The sequence below is a fragment of the Anneissia japonica genome, unplaced genomic scaffold (genome assembly GCF_011630105.1).
Source record: "Anneissia japonica isolate Jap-2015-1 unplaced genomic scaffold, ASM1163010v1 scaffold287717_len1600092_cov198, whole genome shotgun sequence".
Classification (NCBI taxonomy): domain Eukaryota; kingdom Metazoa; phylum Echinodermata; class Crinoidea; order Comatulida; family Comatulidae; genus Anneissia; species Anneissia japonica.
Window position 1 is genome coordinate 474463 of NW_022755469.1, and position 17732 is coordinate 492194.

The 17732-nt window shown below is 35.0% G+C and overlaps 2 protein-coding genes across 3 annotated transcripts in view; both read left to right on the plus strand.

Annotated features, from left to right (window-relative positions):
• The window catches only part of LOC117123449 (nephrin-like), a 45698-nt gene extending 39061 nt beyond the window's left edge, over window positions 1-6637 (plus strand). The window contains exons 15-23 of the mRNA XM_033269364.1: window positions 296-601; window positions 1066-1140; window positions 1475-1687; window positions 2186-2221; window positions 2455-2577; window positions 2914-2965; window positions 3199-3497; window positions 4065-4198; window positions 4556-6637. Of these exons, the coding sequence (XP_033125255.1) occupies window positions 296-601; window positions 1066-1140; window positions 1475-1687; window positions 2186-2221; window positions 2455-2577; window positions 2914-2965; window positions 3199-3497; window positions 4065-4198; window positions 4556-4684 (1367 nt within the window). The 3' untranslated portion in view covers window positions 4685-6637. The remainder of the gene's footprint in view (window positions 1-295; window positions 602-1065; window positions 1141-1474; window positions 1688-2185; window positions 2222-2454; window positions 2578-2913; window positions 2966-3198; window positions 3498-4064; window positions 4199-4555) is intronic.
• Window positions 6638-8959: 2322 nt separating this feature from the next.
• Window positions 8960-15632, plus strand: LOC117123479 (ferredoxin-fold anticodon-binding domain-containing protein 1-like). Of its 2 annotated transcripts, XM_033269415.1 has the most exons (6): window positions 8960-9121; window positions 10764-10950; window positions 11581-11737; window positions 12145-12348; window positions 12776-12928; window positions 13148-15630. In XM_033269415.1, the coding sequence occupies exons 2-6, from the start codon at window positions 10767-10769 to the stop codon at window positions 14508-14510; spliced, it is 2061 nt and encodes a 686-aa protein (XP_033125306.1). In that variant the 5' UTR covers window positions 8960-9121; window positions 10764-10766; the 3' UTR covers window positions 14511-15630. The 2 variants fall into 2 exon arrangements, with proteins under 2 accessions (XP_033125306.1, XP_033125307.1); XM_033269416.1 differs by lacking the exon at window positions 8960-9121 and having other exon boundaries at window positions 10798-10912; window positions 13148-15632.
• The last annotated feature ends 2100 nt before the right edge of the window (window positions 15633-17732 follow it).

The following is a 17732-nucleotide window of genomic DNA, read 5'->3' on the forward strand; positions in this document are numbered from 1 at the left end:
GTACCTCAACCCCACCATGGTTAGGGCTGAGGTAAAAAAAGTTATGATTATGGCTGGAAATGGTATTCTTAAATTTGAATATAATTTTCTTTTTTTCTCCATTTTTTAAATAATTTTCAAATCTTTAGTAAGGTGGGTTATTTTCCGTGAGATTATTGCTTACCTACAGGAGTGCAGTAGGCCATCCCGATTTCGGGTCCCGGAAATCGACGAGTTTATTGATGACTATTAGTTAAAATATATAGAACAGTTATGCTTTGTTTTCTAAAGTATTTCTCTTGCTGTCCCTCTCTAGATAAACCTGAAATTGACACTACAGGTAATGGTAAGGTCGCGACCAGTACCGGTGAGACGGCGCTTCTAAAGTGCAGGGCACAAGGTGCTCCAGTAGTGAAATTTAAGTGGAAGCGTTTTGGGAAAGATCTGAATACGACCATTGATCGTTACACAATGGAAGTTGGCTTATTAAGGTTGTCGGATTCGTATGAGTCTCGTTTGGTGATCAACTACGTGGATGAGGTAGAGGATTTTGGTACTTACACCTGCATTGCATATAATGATATTGGTGAATCAACCTTCAACATTGTTGTTGAGAAGAAAAGTGAGTGGAAAATATTCTTATGTTTTTTGTTGCCCTTCTTGTTGTTGCCCTACTGCAAATGTTGCTAGTATTAATATTGTTGCTGTTAGTAATGTTTATGTTTATGTTGCTGTCTTATTGTTGTTAGTGTTGTTACATTTTTTATGTCTTTCCCATCTTTAATTTTATTTATGTTACTCAACACAAATATATATATGCAGGATTAGTGACAATAATAAAGATGATTACAAACACAACTGTGATAACCCACTGCTCATTATCAATACAGTTTAAAAAATATTTTTGATGAGATGGTTGTTGTTAATGTTGATGCTGCTGTTTTTGCTTTTATTTTTTTCCCATTGTCGCTGTTGTTTCTGTTGCTTCTCTAGTAGTTGTTACCGTTGTTAAAAAATTATTTGCTACTCTATTAATGTTATTGTTATTGTCATTCAAAAATTATAATAATCTGGCTATTTCACTAGGTGTTCCTGATGCTCCCACTGGCCTTAAGGTTTTGTCTGTCACACATGATTCTGTTAGACTAACATGGCTTGCAGGTAGGTCTATTGACTTTGTATATTTTTATTTGGAAGTAGTTCATTGCCACAATCTATTAGGTAATAAAAACACAAAAAAGTGCCGTGATCTTCATCAAATAGTGCTTTATATTTTATAGGTTTTCACCACTGCTTCATCAAGTTTCTGTTCTGTTTAGGCTTGGGTAGTTGCTTATACTTGCTGTGGGTTTTTGAGGCACAAAACGGTTTCTAAACACTTTGTATCTGATAAGAAAGGGCTCTATATAAATGCCAAGAGTGTTATAAGTGCTGTAATGTATGTATATATGTATGGTATATATTTCTTTATGATTTTATTATAATTTATTCTCAGGTTTTGATGGTGGATTGAATCAAACATACCAGATTCGATTTCGTAGGGGCGATCTCACCTCATTTCAACTGATGGATGTAGAACCCCTATATGCCACCATTTTTACAGTTACTGGACTAAATCCACTTTCAAAGTACGAGTTTAGTGTCAGAGGTCGTAATGATCTTGGGTCTGGACCATTCATTTTGAACTCTATCGAAGCAACTACTAGTTGTAAGTACTCATACCAATATTAGATTTTAGCCAGATCAATGCTGTGACAAGATTCATAAGATCGCAATACGATGATGAAGCGCCGCATGGCGGATAGATTTTAGTGGCATTACAAGTAGTTATCAGATTGGTATTCATCATGGAAGCAAATTTTATTGGCCAATGTTCATTTCTCATTTTGAGGATCATCAAGCTATAATAATATGTGCATTGAAAGTGTAGCAAATATCTAATTTCCAATACTGTGTCTTTTAATCGGATCTTTAAGCAACATATCAGGGGCATACATGTTTCAGATCCTTGATGAATGATATGAAACAAACATTGTGATTAATGTAAAGACCGTAAATATTACACAAAAATCACAATTGAGAGAAAAAACTAAGAATCTACCATTAAATCTGAGATAATTTGACAAGATTACTGTAATATTTTGTTTCTGATTATGTTGAAGGAAATAGTTTGTTTTAATGGTAGTTTTTATTTATTATCTTACAGCCAAGCCTTCTCAACCACCGGGTTTCCAAAAGATAGGCAAGTTCTTCTTTAAATTTATTGTATCTATTTTATAAAATAACAGCAAAAACAATGATATTAATGATGATATTGTTGTTGTTATGATTGTTATTTATAATCATTAAAATTCATATTATTAATTATACTGTTGAAATTATTTTTGTATTGTTATAATAATTATGTTGAGGTTGATAGTTGATGATGGTAATCATAATCACAATAATAGTAATTATAACAATTTTTCGTTTCAGGTGCTGCTGGTGTGTCACTATGGATCGTGCTTTTAGTTGCATTTTTTGGATTCCTGTTCTGTTGTTTTGTGAATGGCTTCTTGTGCTGTTGTCTTATCAAAAGGAGGAAGGGGCATAAATTAGGTAGGTGATTTCAAAAGGTTGTAAAGGTTAAACTTGACCTGTGGAGCCAAGGTCAATACCACAGTGCACACTCCAATTCGAGACCCCTCTAATTCCAAGACCCCCTCAAATTCAAGAACACTTGTTTGAAGAACCAAATAATGATCTTTTAATATTTTTAAGTAGACCAAACCCCAAGACCGCAACAAATGTTTCGGTCCCAAATTCTGAAATATATTTTATGCTAAATAATATGTTGAGCAATACTAGTCTATTACAATAATCAGAAAGTAAAGCAAATGTAACACTTTGAATTAATTTTTCATATCAGTATATATATATATAACTTTATTTTAGGGAAATCTTCTCCAGAACCAATCAGAAAGGAAGATTTTGAGCTTGCCAAATCGTAAGTTATTTCTTCATATTTTTTCAAGTTTAAAGTATTTTTTTTTCACACTTAAAAAAAAATTCGGTAAGCATAAGTATAATTATTATTACTATTATTATCATAATATGATTATTATCTTACTGTTATTGTTTATGTTATAAAGTTCTATTAAAAGATCAAATTACCATTACCATTACCATTTTTATTTTATTATTATTTTATTGATCCAATACACAATTTTCTGATTTAAGGCAAACTTCTGAGAATCCGTATCAAAATGGAACTATATCCAGTTACGATAGAGACAGCTCCAAAGAGTCTGATTACGATCCTTACTATTACGGAGATCACCGATCATACGATGACCGACGCCGTGATCGAGACTTCAGCGATGGTGCTACATATAGCGAAGAGGATCGGTACAGCGACAATAGGCAGATATCACCAACGCCAACAGACTGTTCAGAATACAATGGTGGATTATATAATACAGGTTACAGGGCACCCCCAGAAAGACCGCCCTCTTACAGTAGCTTTGATTCCTATGCAGGTAAATGTAACAATCATCTCTTTGCATCATATGCTTTGTAATTTAAAATTTGAGCATGTTTATTACATGCAATATGTTTAATGTGATAGTGAGAAAAAAATAAGATATAACAATAGATAGGGTAACCAGAATATCTGGAGTCAACAACGTATCGAAGACTGTGTGGGAAACTCAGTAAGAGACCTGTCTTCCTTAGGGTTTTGATGGTGTATTTATTTCTTATGCTGCCTATTTTTGTTGTGTTTAATTTCAGGTAACAGGCTCTTAATGTTCAAATTTACCAGATTTTTATCCACCTCCCCTCTCCTCTACAACTAATTTAATGAGTTATGGTAGGGGTATTGTTATAGTAGATGACAGTGGCATATCTAAAAGTCTTGAAATGGGGGTGCTGTAGGGGGGAGGCGTGAGTAAGTGATTTTTGGATGGCGACTGGTGGGGGGGGGGAGTGCAAGTAATTTTTGGAGGGCCCCCCCCCCATGTTTCTTCTGTAGTGAATAATTATTTTTTATATTCTCATTAGCAAAAGTTTTAATATTATTAAGTGATTGTTCCATATTATTTCAGGTGGACGTGGGGGCCTTACTGGAAGCATCATAACTGAATCCCAGCTTAGTGAAATTGAAGAACAAGAAGAAAAAGATTATGCAGATTTACTACGAATGAAACAAAGCCAAGTGCAAAAAACTTTATCTGGACAGGTAAGCAAATAATCAATATATTGAATCTTTGAGAATTGAAGATCAGTGTCAGGTTCAAGGGGGCCCAGCCCCCCACCCCCTAAAGTTTTAAAAAAAATATGTTTTTAAAATGAATAAAAAAGGAAAATTATATTCAGTAGTAGTCTGAGAGTGCCATTTTCGGCTAATTAGTGGTGCCATAATTATAAATTTTCTAACCATTTCCAACCATCAGATGTGGTCTGTGGAAGTGGGCCCTCCCCTCTCTTCTCTATTTCGAATTCCTGGGTCTGCCATCAAAGATAGATGTAATTCAATTTCTTGTACTCTTATTTTAAGGTTCTAATTATTTCATTTTTCTTAATGTCGTTATTATAGGTTCGCCAGGTCTCAACACCAACACCGCCCCCAATACAGATGGGAAACTTTGTTCCGCTAACCAAAGCCCAACAGCCAAGTCAATCAATACAACGAGATGCAATCAGTGAAGAAGGTTTTCTGGTCTGAAATCAGCTTGAACAAATTAATGTTACTGGCCTTCATTAGACACCATCTGCAAGTCATGTGTCCTATAGTTGGGTCGATATTATAAACAGACACAAGCAAGGCTCAGTGAAAAATGCATCGTTCCTGAATATTTTTTCATTAAGGCACGTTGTTATTGTCAAATGTGTTAGTTGGAACACTGGTAAACTGGTCTAAATCACTTGAAAATTGAACTTGAACATTGTCATAATGGTTTGTTAATGCTCCAAATGATAAATGTTGACAAATAACTTTCAAAAATAGCTAGGCCTATGATTTTAATGGCTATAGCTTTAGGATCGTAAAGGATTATATAAATTCCAGAGCTTAGAATGCATAGAAAATGCTGTACTGAGTATAAGAACACAATCATGAACAATCATGCTGCCTTTTCTTGCCATTTGTTTCCCACATCATTGGGATGTTGTTTTAACCATAAAAATTCCTCTTATACTTTTACGGCCAACTCAGCGATATAGTTTATTGGGCTGTGTCATATGATTCTGTCTGGGTTGGCCTTTACGCTGATCAAAGTATGTTACACCAACTAAAGATCACATGACCACTAGTTCATTGTTTTATCTCAGTGTGTAAATGTTTTGCAAGATTCAACATTCCATAAAATTAGTTATTATTGTATTCAAGAGATGGCCATACAGAGTATGAATGTATTATGTTCTGAGTTTCAATTAGAGCTCATAGCTCTACTAAGTTTGTACTGAATCTATTAACCAGCAGATATCAGTTGACACTCGGTGGGCCTAATAGAATCTGCTAAATAAAACTGGATTGAATCGTTAACCTTAAGTGACTTATGGAAAATTGTGGTCGTGTGTGAATATTGTAAACTAGAAAGCATTCACCAAATAATTTCTAGTAAGTGTTTTAATTGTGGACAATTGTGGAAAAGAGTAACAAGTGTCCTTTGGACCAAGAGGCTAAGAGATTTTTTTTAAACATGGTGCATATTTTTAGCTTTTATGGGAAAATCAATGGCAGTTTGATGGACATAAAAATGGTTAGTGCACGCATACGGTGACTGACAACTGTACAGCTTCATACATTGTGTCAAATGCCATTTCATATATTGATGAGACTTTCTATAAAATGTAGTTGTAAAAGGTGCAAATGACACATTTGATATTATAGGTGTTTTTGTTTTTTGCTTGAGCCAAAATATGTCGGGTAGAAATACAATAAAATTACAAAATGGGGGTAAATATTGAAATTAATTGAAATATGGCTCAGGGTTGCACACATTTTTTAGATCATATTTTAAACTAATGAAGTTGTTCTAATAAAATTTCTATATATGTAAGTTTAAATAAGCTTATAGCATTTCTTCATGACATGTACACAAATACCAAGGAAATTTTTATAATTTTATTTCAACACGTGTCGAATATGATGTATTTATAATGGTACAAAATGAAATTATGCAACTCATATTTTGTATATTTCAATATCTTTAAAACTTGAACGTAAACAAAAATTTAAATTTGCATTCCCTTACTAAGAGATTATTGTTGCCTAGGAAACATAGTTGTCTTAGTTACCATATTTAGTTTCTTGATGTTGCAATAACCAATATTCTCCATTATATAGTCAATTAGGATTTAAAAGTTTTATGAAATTTCTGAGTACTGTATTGTCAGTATCTGAGAAAAACCAAATTGCTGGGTACACGCTGCGGCGATGAAACCACCGCAATGAGGGCACGCGTAATGGATCTTTTATAATGGCAATCCATTCAGAGTGCTACCTACAACTGACGGCTTTGTGTCATCAAGCATTCACTGAGAGTGGAGTGTATACATCAGCCAACAATTGTACAACTGTCATGTGACATACCGTACAACTGTCATGCAACACTGTGCTTGCCCAACTTTAGTTAATGGTGTATTTAGAGGGACTACGCCCAAATCCTACAATTGACAATGAGAAAAAAATACTCAACACTGAATTTTTCTGTATGTGATTCAAAACCAACAATGATATTTATATAGTATACTATATATTTTAATTTTATGTTTGACAAATAGTTTTGTAATTATTTATTGAAATATGCAATTGTACACTGTATGTTTTTGCTTTCTGACCAATCAGAAATGTTTGTTTTGGTCACATGCATGTTTATTTTTGTTCAACTTCTGTTCTGATACAAGGACTTCTTTACAACCCACCAAATGAGAGAGATGGTCAACAAAATTATTTTCTATGAAAGTACCAGTATTACTAAACAAATTGAGACTATAAAATACCTTGCATAGGAATGAAAACAATGTAATGTTTTTTAAAAAAAGCATTTATATTAACATAATTAATTTAAACCATTTATGTACATTACATGGATATCAAGAAAATCGTAAATTGCACATGATAAACTTAAACTGAAGCTGAGTGTATATAATCACTTTTTATGAATTAAAGAAAGGTTATTATAACAGTTATTATTTTACTTATGAAATAATATTTCTGTTAAATCGAGTAAAGTGGATCTTTCCGAAGTGTCAATCAAACAAATGACCAATCAGAACATTGCTAAAAATACCCACAAACACACACATATCCCACAATGCATTATGCTACCAAGTTAGCAACAGGTCTGTTATGTTTATCATGTGTATGGACTGCCGTCAATATTTTTTAACCAGTTGGGGAAATCTGTTTGTGATACTGTATTGGCTCTGAGTGTAATGCTCTGTGCAGACTATCAAATTTTATTTGACGAAAAACTTGATGATGTGCCTGTATATGGTCATGGTATGACCATATTTAGGCATGTGATATGTTTTTGTCAAATAAAATTTGACTGTCTGGACAGGACTAAAGGTGCAAAGTGATTATGCAAATAATAGGTAGTTTTCGCCGCAAGACGTTAAAGGTTGATGTCATAATTTATTCATCTTGCGTTGCAGAGTATTTACAAAAGGGGCGGAGCTATCGCGTTGCATGTTTGGGTACTAATGTTAAAGTTAAGATTAACGTTGTGCGGCGAAAACTACCTAATGAATTTGTGGTGCTCCCAAATGCAGCAGCCCTGATATTGTGTGCTAAAAATTTATATACTGATTTATTTTTAAATGTGAACATGACCTAAGCAGAAGTAAAAAAATCAAATACAAACGGTGTATTCATGAATGAAGCTCTGTCCATGCTATCAAATTTTATGTGACAAATAATTGTGATGATATGCCCATATTTGTGTGTAATATAACATGCCCATAGGCACATCACATTAATTGTCACTTAAAATGTTATAGTGTGGAGAGACATTAAGCATAGAAGGCATTTAGAGGTACTATATATATTCATTTTTGTCTTTCTTTACAATAATTTGTATTCAGAATTCTGTAGCTCCCTATATTTTTTCTGCATGTGTATGTATTTATATTGTATAAAATCTTTGATAATACTGTACCTATAATGTATTGCTATTCTGACATATGCTTAATGAACAAAAAATAAAGATATTGAACATTGAGACTTCTTGTTTACCTAATTTCTAATGTTTTCTATACTGTATGATTGTTTTTATAGGCCTATTACAGTACTTATTTGATGCAACACCTTTCAAGATTACTTACATAGACATAGGCTTGGTAATAATATACCTCCTTATCTAAAAAATCACCCTGATAATATAATGAACAATTTATTAATCTTAAATAGACAAAGCCTAGCTGCAGATGCCTTAATAAACTTGTACTGTACTGTGTGTACATTCATATAACATAATTGTATGTACAGTATATAATGCATAGGCATACCATAAATATATACACATATATTTAAAAGAAATATTGACATTTGATAACGCAATTAATACATACAGTATAATGCATTAAATAATAGTACTGTAGCTTCCTCTCTGATATTGAATCTTCTAGTTTTTGAGAAGTCATGTCTTAGAAGCATCCTTGGTGTCTTAGGAGAAAAATTCAGAAACATAGCAATAAAGGATACCACAAAATGCTGTTCATTCTTCATCACCACCATCATGATCATTCGATGATATCACACTATCCATATCAATTGCAGTGTATTTTTTATTTACTTTTAATTTAATAGTACTACTGTTGGCCATTAGTTTCACTGTGATGAAAATATGATTTTATAATTTTATTTACATTTTCAATCTGAATTTACCTAAGTGTGTACATTATTTACTGTGAGTATGCATTTATATATGCAATGTAATCATTAAAAAAAAGAAATGTGTGTGTGTGGGGAGGGGGGAACACACACATGAGTATCCAAGAGGCGGGGCTCAGTGCGCACCGCAACAAGGCTACTGTGTTACGCGTTCCACTCCAGTGATCCCCCATAATCAGTGGTTCCGCTCCAACGATTTCATGCTCGACAAAAGGGTGATCAGAAGTTGTTTAGCCTAGGCCTCCTGTTCAGTTCATTTACACGGTTAGTATAGAATGATATAACCATGATACTTTAAGATACAGTATTACAGTATTATGTTTGGGCCTAGACCTAGGATAGTATGTTTATTCTAGGCTAGGCGTGCTCAACACTGGCCTACTACTAGGCCTATCTATATTATAAACCTACTGGCCAGCAGAAGAGCCAGCGCCGATGCATTGTTTGTACGAAGTGTCTATGCTTACGCCGAGTCGTAAGCATTAGTCATAGGAGGCTATGCTTACGCCGATCTATTGAGCATGCACAGGGCTGGCGTAAGCATTATATAGTGGCTATGCTTACGCCGGATTGCTAGTCAACGTAAACAGTCAACTCGTTGATCTGCTTACTATTTCACGTTGTCGAGGCATGAGCTTTGTCTAGTCCACAGTTTTCCAAAAGAACAGGCATCGTCATGAACTGAGGCAGACATATTAGTACATTCCCACACGTTTCCTCATGAGTGCCGTCTGTTCATTGTGATACAGTACTTCATTGTTAGATAGGCCTATCTAGCCCAATTTATGTTGATATATTGATACAATACTATATCTGAAATAATAATGACAATGTATCTATGTATGATGTGTAGAATGTTGGAGATGACCTGCCTGCTGCAGTGATATTCTGATTTTAAATCATTGTCCTGTACACTACAGTACATAATTAAAAAGCGAATAAAATTCCCTATAAAATTCTTAATTTTCCTATTATGAACAAGTACGCATACAATAATTACAAGAGAGCGTGACACAGTTTCAATCCAATTTTGTTATTAATATACACAAACACTGTAGTATATTTCGGTTTAAGCACCAAGGTTTTCAACAACTGAAATGTTTGAAAGGAAACTCTCTTAAAAAATAACTTTCTTTTCTCTACTAACTAAATGATTCGATGTGCAACAACTGTACCACGAAATATGGGCTGTACTAACTTAGCTCTGATTATTAACATGGTGAGAACCATGAATGCAGGCGTAATCGATTGAATGGAATTTTAATTCGGGGTTGAAGTTTCTTTTAGGTGCACGTTTTTTGACAGAATCGATGCTACGTGAAGATGGTTTATATAAATTTATGTGATTTTAATTTTCATAGCTTGTGAAAGTGCCACCGAGACGCAAAGTGTCTTCATCTGCCATCTTGAAACTTCACCAAGTGCGCGCTACAGAAAAAAAAAATATTTGCACATGCTCAATAGGACGTTTTCGTACTCACGAAGCAAGCGGCGCCCTTCAAATAGATCGGCGTAAGCATAACCTATGATTAATGCTTACGACTCGGCGTAAGCATAGACACTTCGTTGTTTGTATGGTCCGTGGATGGTCATGGTGGATGCCTGACTAGCCTAACTAGGCCTAGCTAGGATTATGCCTAAAACTAGCTAGGACTAGGCCTATGCCTACCTAACTTATATAATATAGGTCTATTAACTGCACTTATCCTAGACCCATTACATATTATTTTGTAGGTCTGCCTATCTATGGGCCTGTCTGTGTACAATTAAGTATTTACGATTTTATATAATTATTTGTTTGAATATGTGTGGGGCTAGATCAAACCATATGAATCATGATGATGTAATTTATAACACTCATCATTCCATGTAATGTAAATTTTACAAATTCTATGTAATCATACAGGTGATGTTTGCTTATTTGCATAAATGCCGTGGATGCATTCTATTGGTTGGTGAAGGAGATTTCTCATTTTCCTTATCTTTGAGCAAACAACAGCCACAGTTGCTATTGACGACCACCTGCATAGAAGATGACACTCCCGTAAAGTACAAGTATGCGAAGCAGAATATTAATAAGCTGAAGGAAGGAGGTAATGCAAATGCATACACACACACAGGGGTCCCAAGTCTCCTGCAACCGGCAGGAGTCTCCGGACGGAGAACTCGGAAGAACTCTCACGAGCAAAAAAAATCTCCCAGAAAAACACTTTTCCCGCACATTCATATGCATGCTTTTCGGTGCTGGTATTATCAATTGTCTGCTGGAAGTCGGCGCCCATCTCCATACACAGCACAATACAATTAGATGTATTTTAAAAAACAGATCTCCCGGAAGTGGCTTCTTCCAACTTGGGACACCTGCTTGCAAAAATGGCCGTGGCTATGCTTTCGCCAAAGTGGTCAAAATCCCAGCGTGCTGATTGGTCGATTTGGCTTTACCCTGACCTTAAAAATACCTCTCGCTATCTTAACGCACTACAGTACTCTTTGTACAAAAATACATCACTCAATATAAAAACAATAATCTAATATGCCTGATATATCTGATAATTTGATAATAATAATGCTGAACTTATAATAATGAGTGGTGGCTCCAGAAATTTGCCGATGGGTACAACAAATCTGATGGGGGTCCCAAATTAAGGGGTCGTCTAGAGCCACCACAATATTAGAGAGTGATAGTCGATCATATTAATTTTTAATGGACAAATTTTTTTCAGGCAGCAATGTGATATTTGAAGTGGATGCAACAAGTATTGAATCATGTGAGCTGCTAAAGGGTAAGCAGTTTGATGTGATTATCTTCAACTTTCCTCACACTGGACGTAAGGCTAGGATCCAAGACAACAGAAAGCTTTTGATGGATTTTTTTATAAGGTAATTCATCTCAAAATTGAACAAAATCTACAGTGATATAATATTTCTCTTATTTAAAGGCATGATATACTGTACTTGTGTTGTTATCCCAAGAATTCACTGCCACAATCAGTTCAGGAGTGTCCTCATTTGATAAACTTTTAAGCACCATCATATCATTTTTATTTGACAATCTCTTGTAATGTTTACAGTAATTAAATGGGCATCTGTATGTGATGGCTTGGCTAAATGTTTTGTGCAATTATTAAGATAATTTCCTTCGGGCCTTGCAAGCCCTCAGGAATTTTTTTCAAGCATTAAATCTAACCTTCGTATAATAATTTTCCTGTAGTGTACTATGCGGAGCTCTACTAATTGCTTATTATTAAGAATAATAAGTGACAATTATTTCTTGCTTTACACTACAGTGCTTCCAAATTTTTAGTTCCTGATGGTAAGGTGCTGATGACACTGTGCAATGGTCAAGGTGGCACTCCAGCTGACAAACCACAAAGGGAGTGGTTCAATTCTTGGCAAGTTGTTGCCATGGCAAGTTATGCTGACCTAATACTGACACACACTGAAGAATTTGTTGCTGAAGACTTCCCAGAATACTCTTGTACTGGATATAGGTAAGCTTCATTATTTCTAAACATGTTTCAGGAAGTACTGTACTCATCTTTACCCCCAGTAGCAGTCAAACAATCACTAACCAAGTATGAAACCAATTGACCTTTTCTGGAATATCAATCAAACTTAAGTGACCAATCAGAACCGGGTTAGGACTATGCATGTGTTTTTATTTGCATCATATGTCATTTTGTGGGACCTTAGCAACAATATCCAAGGGGCGGGGCTTAGAGGAAAGGTCAATTAGATAAGGAGTTAAACTTGTTAAAACTATGAAAGCTTTCTAGGGGCATAGCCTTTGGACCCCCATATGTAAGTGAACTCCTGAAAACTTTTCTCTCTTGAGTCTTGACCATAGATTCAGTTGAATACTGGTCTTTCTAGTGTCATGCTCATTAACACCTTAATTATCTTTTTTTTTTCTTTTAGGGGTCAAGGCAAAGGTTTTAATACGGAAGGTGCAATAACACATATTTTTGAAAAATGTCCCGTCAGACAGGAACCTGCAGCTTCACCTGTTCTACTGCATCGTGGTGATCGCATATTTATTTGTCCTGATGAACTGAGTGTATTTGCAAGAAGGTGTGTTTGGTTTCATTGTTTTAACAACTGAATTAGAAATTTGTAATTCTGAGGTTTCTGTAGCTATATGTGTGTCAATGTTTTGAACTACTGGACCGTTTATGTCGTGGTAAATGGGATTGCAACAGTAAAAACCTTTTTACATATTTATTTGCTGTTTGTAAACACTACCCTTGTAAATTAAATTTAAATGATTTTGTCATTTATTATTCTTTACAGAAATCTTCTACAAGATACTGACAGTCCAATTTGTGAAGTTTATCACCGAATATCTGAAAGATGCACTTCCATGTTCAACGGTTTATTGATAGAAGAGTCGAAGGAACATGATTTGATCAAAGAAATAAAGAAAGAATGCATTCAGCCATTTATGTACACTTTAAAGGAACACAACACCAAGGATGCAAGTAAAACAGATGAAGATGCACGTGCAATTGCTCTGGACAAAGATGCATTACAAAGAGACCATACAACTGAAGTGAAAAATAAAGATCCACTTGTTAACATCTCATGTAATGGAGGAAGCTCCAAAAAATTTGAGAATTCAAAGAGCTGTTTGGATCTAAACCATCAAGGAACACAGTTCATCTTGTCTCCATCTCTTTTACATTTCAGACCCTACCAGTCTGATCACAAAGGGGAAACCGCAAAAGCTCTTGTAGGACCAGTTTTCAGAAGATGTCCAATAGGTCCTGAACAGTTTCCAATCACTCACGAACTTGTGCTTTTCCTGCCAGAAAATTCTTGCAAGCATGATTCAAAGGAGATTGTTTCTTCAATAATTTCTGTTGTCAATCCAAAAATCGAAATTAAGTTTGAGCTTCTCAGCATTGATTCTAAAGAGCCGACACAGTTTCAGGAATGTGGAGAACATGAAATTGCACCAGAAACATTACAAAGATTATCAGACCTTCAACTGGAAAATCAGAAGGACCAACCATCTGTATCTGGTTCAGCAGATCTCAGAAAATGCCTGCATCCATCAAAATATCACTTAATGCAGCAGAATATATGGGTAGCTGCTATAAGAGAGAGATGTATAGAATTAAACTTTTCTAGCACATACAGAGAAGTGTATAATTTGGTTACTGTATCATTGGACACAACATTTTATGAAGTTGGTCTTGCAGGAATAATTACATCAACTACTACGCTAAGGAGTAATATAGTAATTATTCTAAATTTGGATTTGCTCACAATGTTGTGTTATAATATAGATGATGTTAGACTTCTGTGGTTTCAAAATACACTTCTTAAAAGAACTACAATGCATGAGATATCTTTTATTAGCTACAGTAAATTCCCACCATGTTATGTTAGAGATCTAAGTTTCTGGGTTGCATCAGCAGTTGTTTTCCCCGAAACACAATTTTTCTCTATTGCGCGAGACTGTTGTGTCGATTACATAAAATCTGTTAATCTTATTGATGTTTACAAAAATGAGGATACCCAATGCTACAGTCTCTGTTATAGGTTTGTCTATCAGTCATGCACCAGTGCATTGTGTAGGTCAAAGGTCAATAGGATTCATGAATATGTTGTTTCTAAACTTGTGTTATGCCTTGGTTTAGAGCTACGGTGATGAACCTGTGGCAGCAAATAATTATGGTTATTCACTGCCGGCCTCCTTATAAAATATGAAGAGAAAAGGAAGGGGGATAGTAATACTGTAAAACAATAAAGAAAGGATAGCACATGACAAATGAAAAATACAGTGGTGGATCCAGGTATTAGAAATAGAGGGGGCCCAGGAATCAGGGAGGGACTTTCACAATTGATGGTGTAGACTACCCCAACCCCACCATGGTTGGGGCTGCAAGAATGGCTGGAAATGGCATTCTCGGACATAAATTTTTGTTTTATTTTGAAACATATTTAGGGGCCCCAGGCCGGCTGCCCCACCCCCTTATACAATACAATAATCATTGTAATACAGTAAAATACTGTATGTTATATTTTTAGTTAGATATACAAATACAACATAGTTTGATGTGAAGTATTGGGAGTATTCTTGTGTTATGAAGTATTTCACGTTTATTCCAGTGTTTTATGGTTTAAGTTAACAAATTTAATATATTTGTACTGATATATAATGTGCAATATTTACTTTGATATAAAGTCCTCAGCTTTAATGTAAAGTTAAATGCAATTAAATGCTTGAAATTAATAAAAAAAATTACAGTAGTTGGTCATCCCAGTAGAGATTGTGAGTCATCTTTTCAATCAATATTTCAGCTTAGCTCAGTCGGCTGAACTTGTTAGATGGGTCGCCATTGTCAGCATCATTTGTTACAATGGCATCAAGATGATTCCTCATCACCAGGTCTTGGCTCATATGGAATGGGTTTGTTCTGGCCAGCTGAATTTTGAATTTTAGGGTCAAATTTGACTACATGTAGTTAGGTCGGGTGGCACTGCACTTCTCCTGCTGCGGGTCCCCAGCCCAGATTTCTGATTTCCAATTTGAATGAGGGCCAATAAAGAATTATTATTATTATTATTACTATTATTATTAAAATGGTATTATTGTATAAAGCAAAACATCACTGAAAGCTGATCCATTTAATTTACTTTTGTTGATCTCAATCTCTCCAGCATTTCTAGACGAGTCCTTCAAACTCGCCTGTTCCAATGCATTCATGATCTGTAGCTGAGACAGACAGTACTGCTTATAACCTGTGCCCCAATCAATCCCCAGTCAATCAAACTTAAAAAATGACCATTTAAAAGAGGGCCCGGAACAGGGGCGGATTTAGGGGGGTGGGGGGCCGGCCCGGCCCCGTTCCCCTTTTGGGAGGTAAAAAAAGAAAAAAGAAAGAAATAAAGAAAGAAAAAGAAAAAAATGATAGCCCAGAACGCCTCAAATGTTATTTTCGGGCGTCTAGAACACAAAAATTTCGCGGGGGCATGCCCCCGGACCCCCTAGGACATTGTTGTTTCGATCGGCCCAAATTTCGCCCCCCCCCCCTTTTGGACACCTGGATCCGCCCCTGCGGAATACGCACTTTTTCTACAAACCATGTGTTTTAGCACAAAAACGTGTTTATGTGCGTTTATGCTGTCGTTTTTTAGACCTTAGCAACAATATCCAAGGGGCGGGGCTTACTAGAGAGCTCCACTAGCAGTCATCTCCAAATTAGCGCCCACCCACAAATTATTTATTTATTTATTCACTTTTAATCGGATGTCATGCTAAAAAATTACATCTTGTGGCCAAGGGCCAGATTACACGCAATATGTACAAGTTCCTATGATTCAATACATAAAATATAATATTAAAGTCAACAAAATAAGTCAAAAAAAGAAAAAAATACATGAGAAATCAAAAAAGAGGAGACAAAACATATGAACTTTAAAGATGTACTGTGTGTGCACAAAGGGAAACCATTCAAAAAGGATAAATTTAAAACTATCAATATTCAAGTTATCAAAATACAATACAATACAATAGTGGAAATACCCTCCTCAAACTTTTTTCTATAGTTCCTGTAAATGTATTTATCATGGTGCAGAAACTGTAATGTAATAATATTTATGTAGATGATCAATTTGGCATAATTCAGGTATCGACATTGGTTCAATCTTTTCGCACTGAATATCACTTTCACCAGAAACAAATTTTCACTTTTCCCGAGAACTGTAGTTGTCTCAGAAGAAGCTCACAATAGCTACCAGCCAAGTATTTTTTATAGTAAATTTTCAAGTATTCAGTTATTTTATTCATCAAACTCCCAGTCAAGTTAAAACTGAATTACATTGATGTACATTCCTGATGATGACATAATTAATGTCGAAATATTGAATCCCAACACGATGGCGTGTATTTCAATATTTGGAGTATGTATTATACTTTCTTATTTGATGTACATTACGAGGTAAATAAAAATACATAAAATTTACGATTGTGCTTTTTCTATGCCGCCGTATTTGGAAATAACTTCGATTTGCGTGAAGCAGAGTCGGCACCTCTATTCTGAAATATCGTCTTAAAACGTTCCTTCTCTCAGGCCTCACTTGTGTGCATTTGTTTTTCTTTTGAAATGTATTAATTTTGTAAAACGCTCTGTTCCTTATCAAAATAAAAATATAAGTACAGTAATAGGGAGCCTAAGAGCAATTTAAAACACAATGAAAAGCCCACAAACATTTTAAAATACCAATAAGACAACAAAAGAAAATCAATAATAAAATGTATAACAAATGTAAAACAAGAAGGAAATTAAAGATTGTTGTACAAGACAATAAAAAGCAGCTCATTAAAATTAGGGAAACAACCGATTTGAAAATTATACACCAACTATTATGAAAAAAAAACGAGTTCCTGCAATTTTATTTGGGGGTTTTTAGTAAGCCAATAAAATGTTAGTTAAATTGTCTGTAAATCATTAGAAATACTGTAAATATTTTTCGATCTTTGATTTATTGAGAGTGGTTCTTAATCTTAAAATTATTAAATGTCATTGAGTATCTAGTGCGGGACGCGATTTTTTTTTCCGTACGAAACATTTGCATGAAAATTCACTCGGGCCATCTCGGATTGACTCGAGTGAGTACGATACGAGGAACAAGAGCAGACACTTCGCAATGTCGTGACGCTCGAGTTTTACTATTATTGCTCTTTCTAGGTTTACCTACGGTAGGCCTATGAAATCTCACGGACTTATGTGATGTACGTCACTGTGTAGCTAACTGTGACCTTCTTGGATGTTATTAAATGTTAGTATATTATCTACAACAACCTGTCTCTTATACACATCTAGATGTGTATAAGAGACAGAAATTTCGCCCCCCCCCCCTTTTTGAG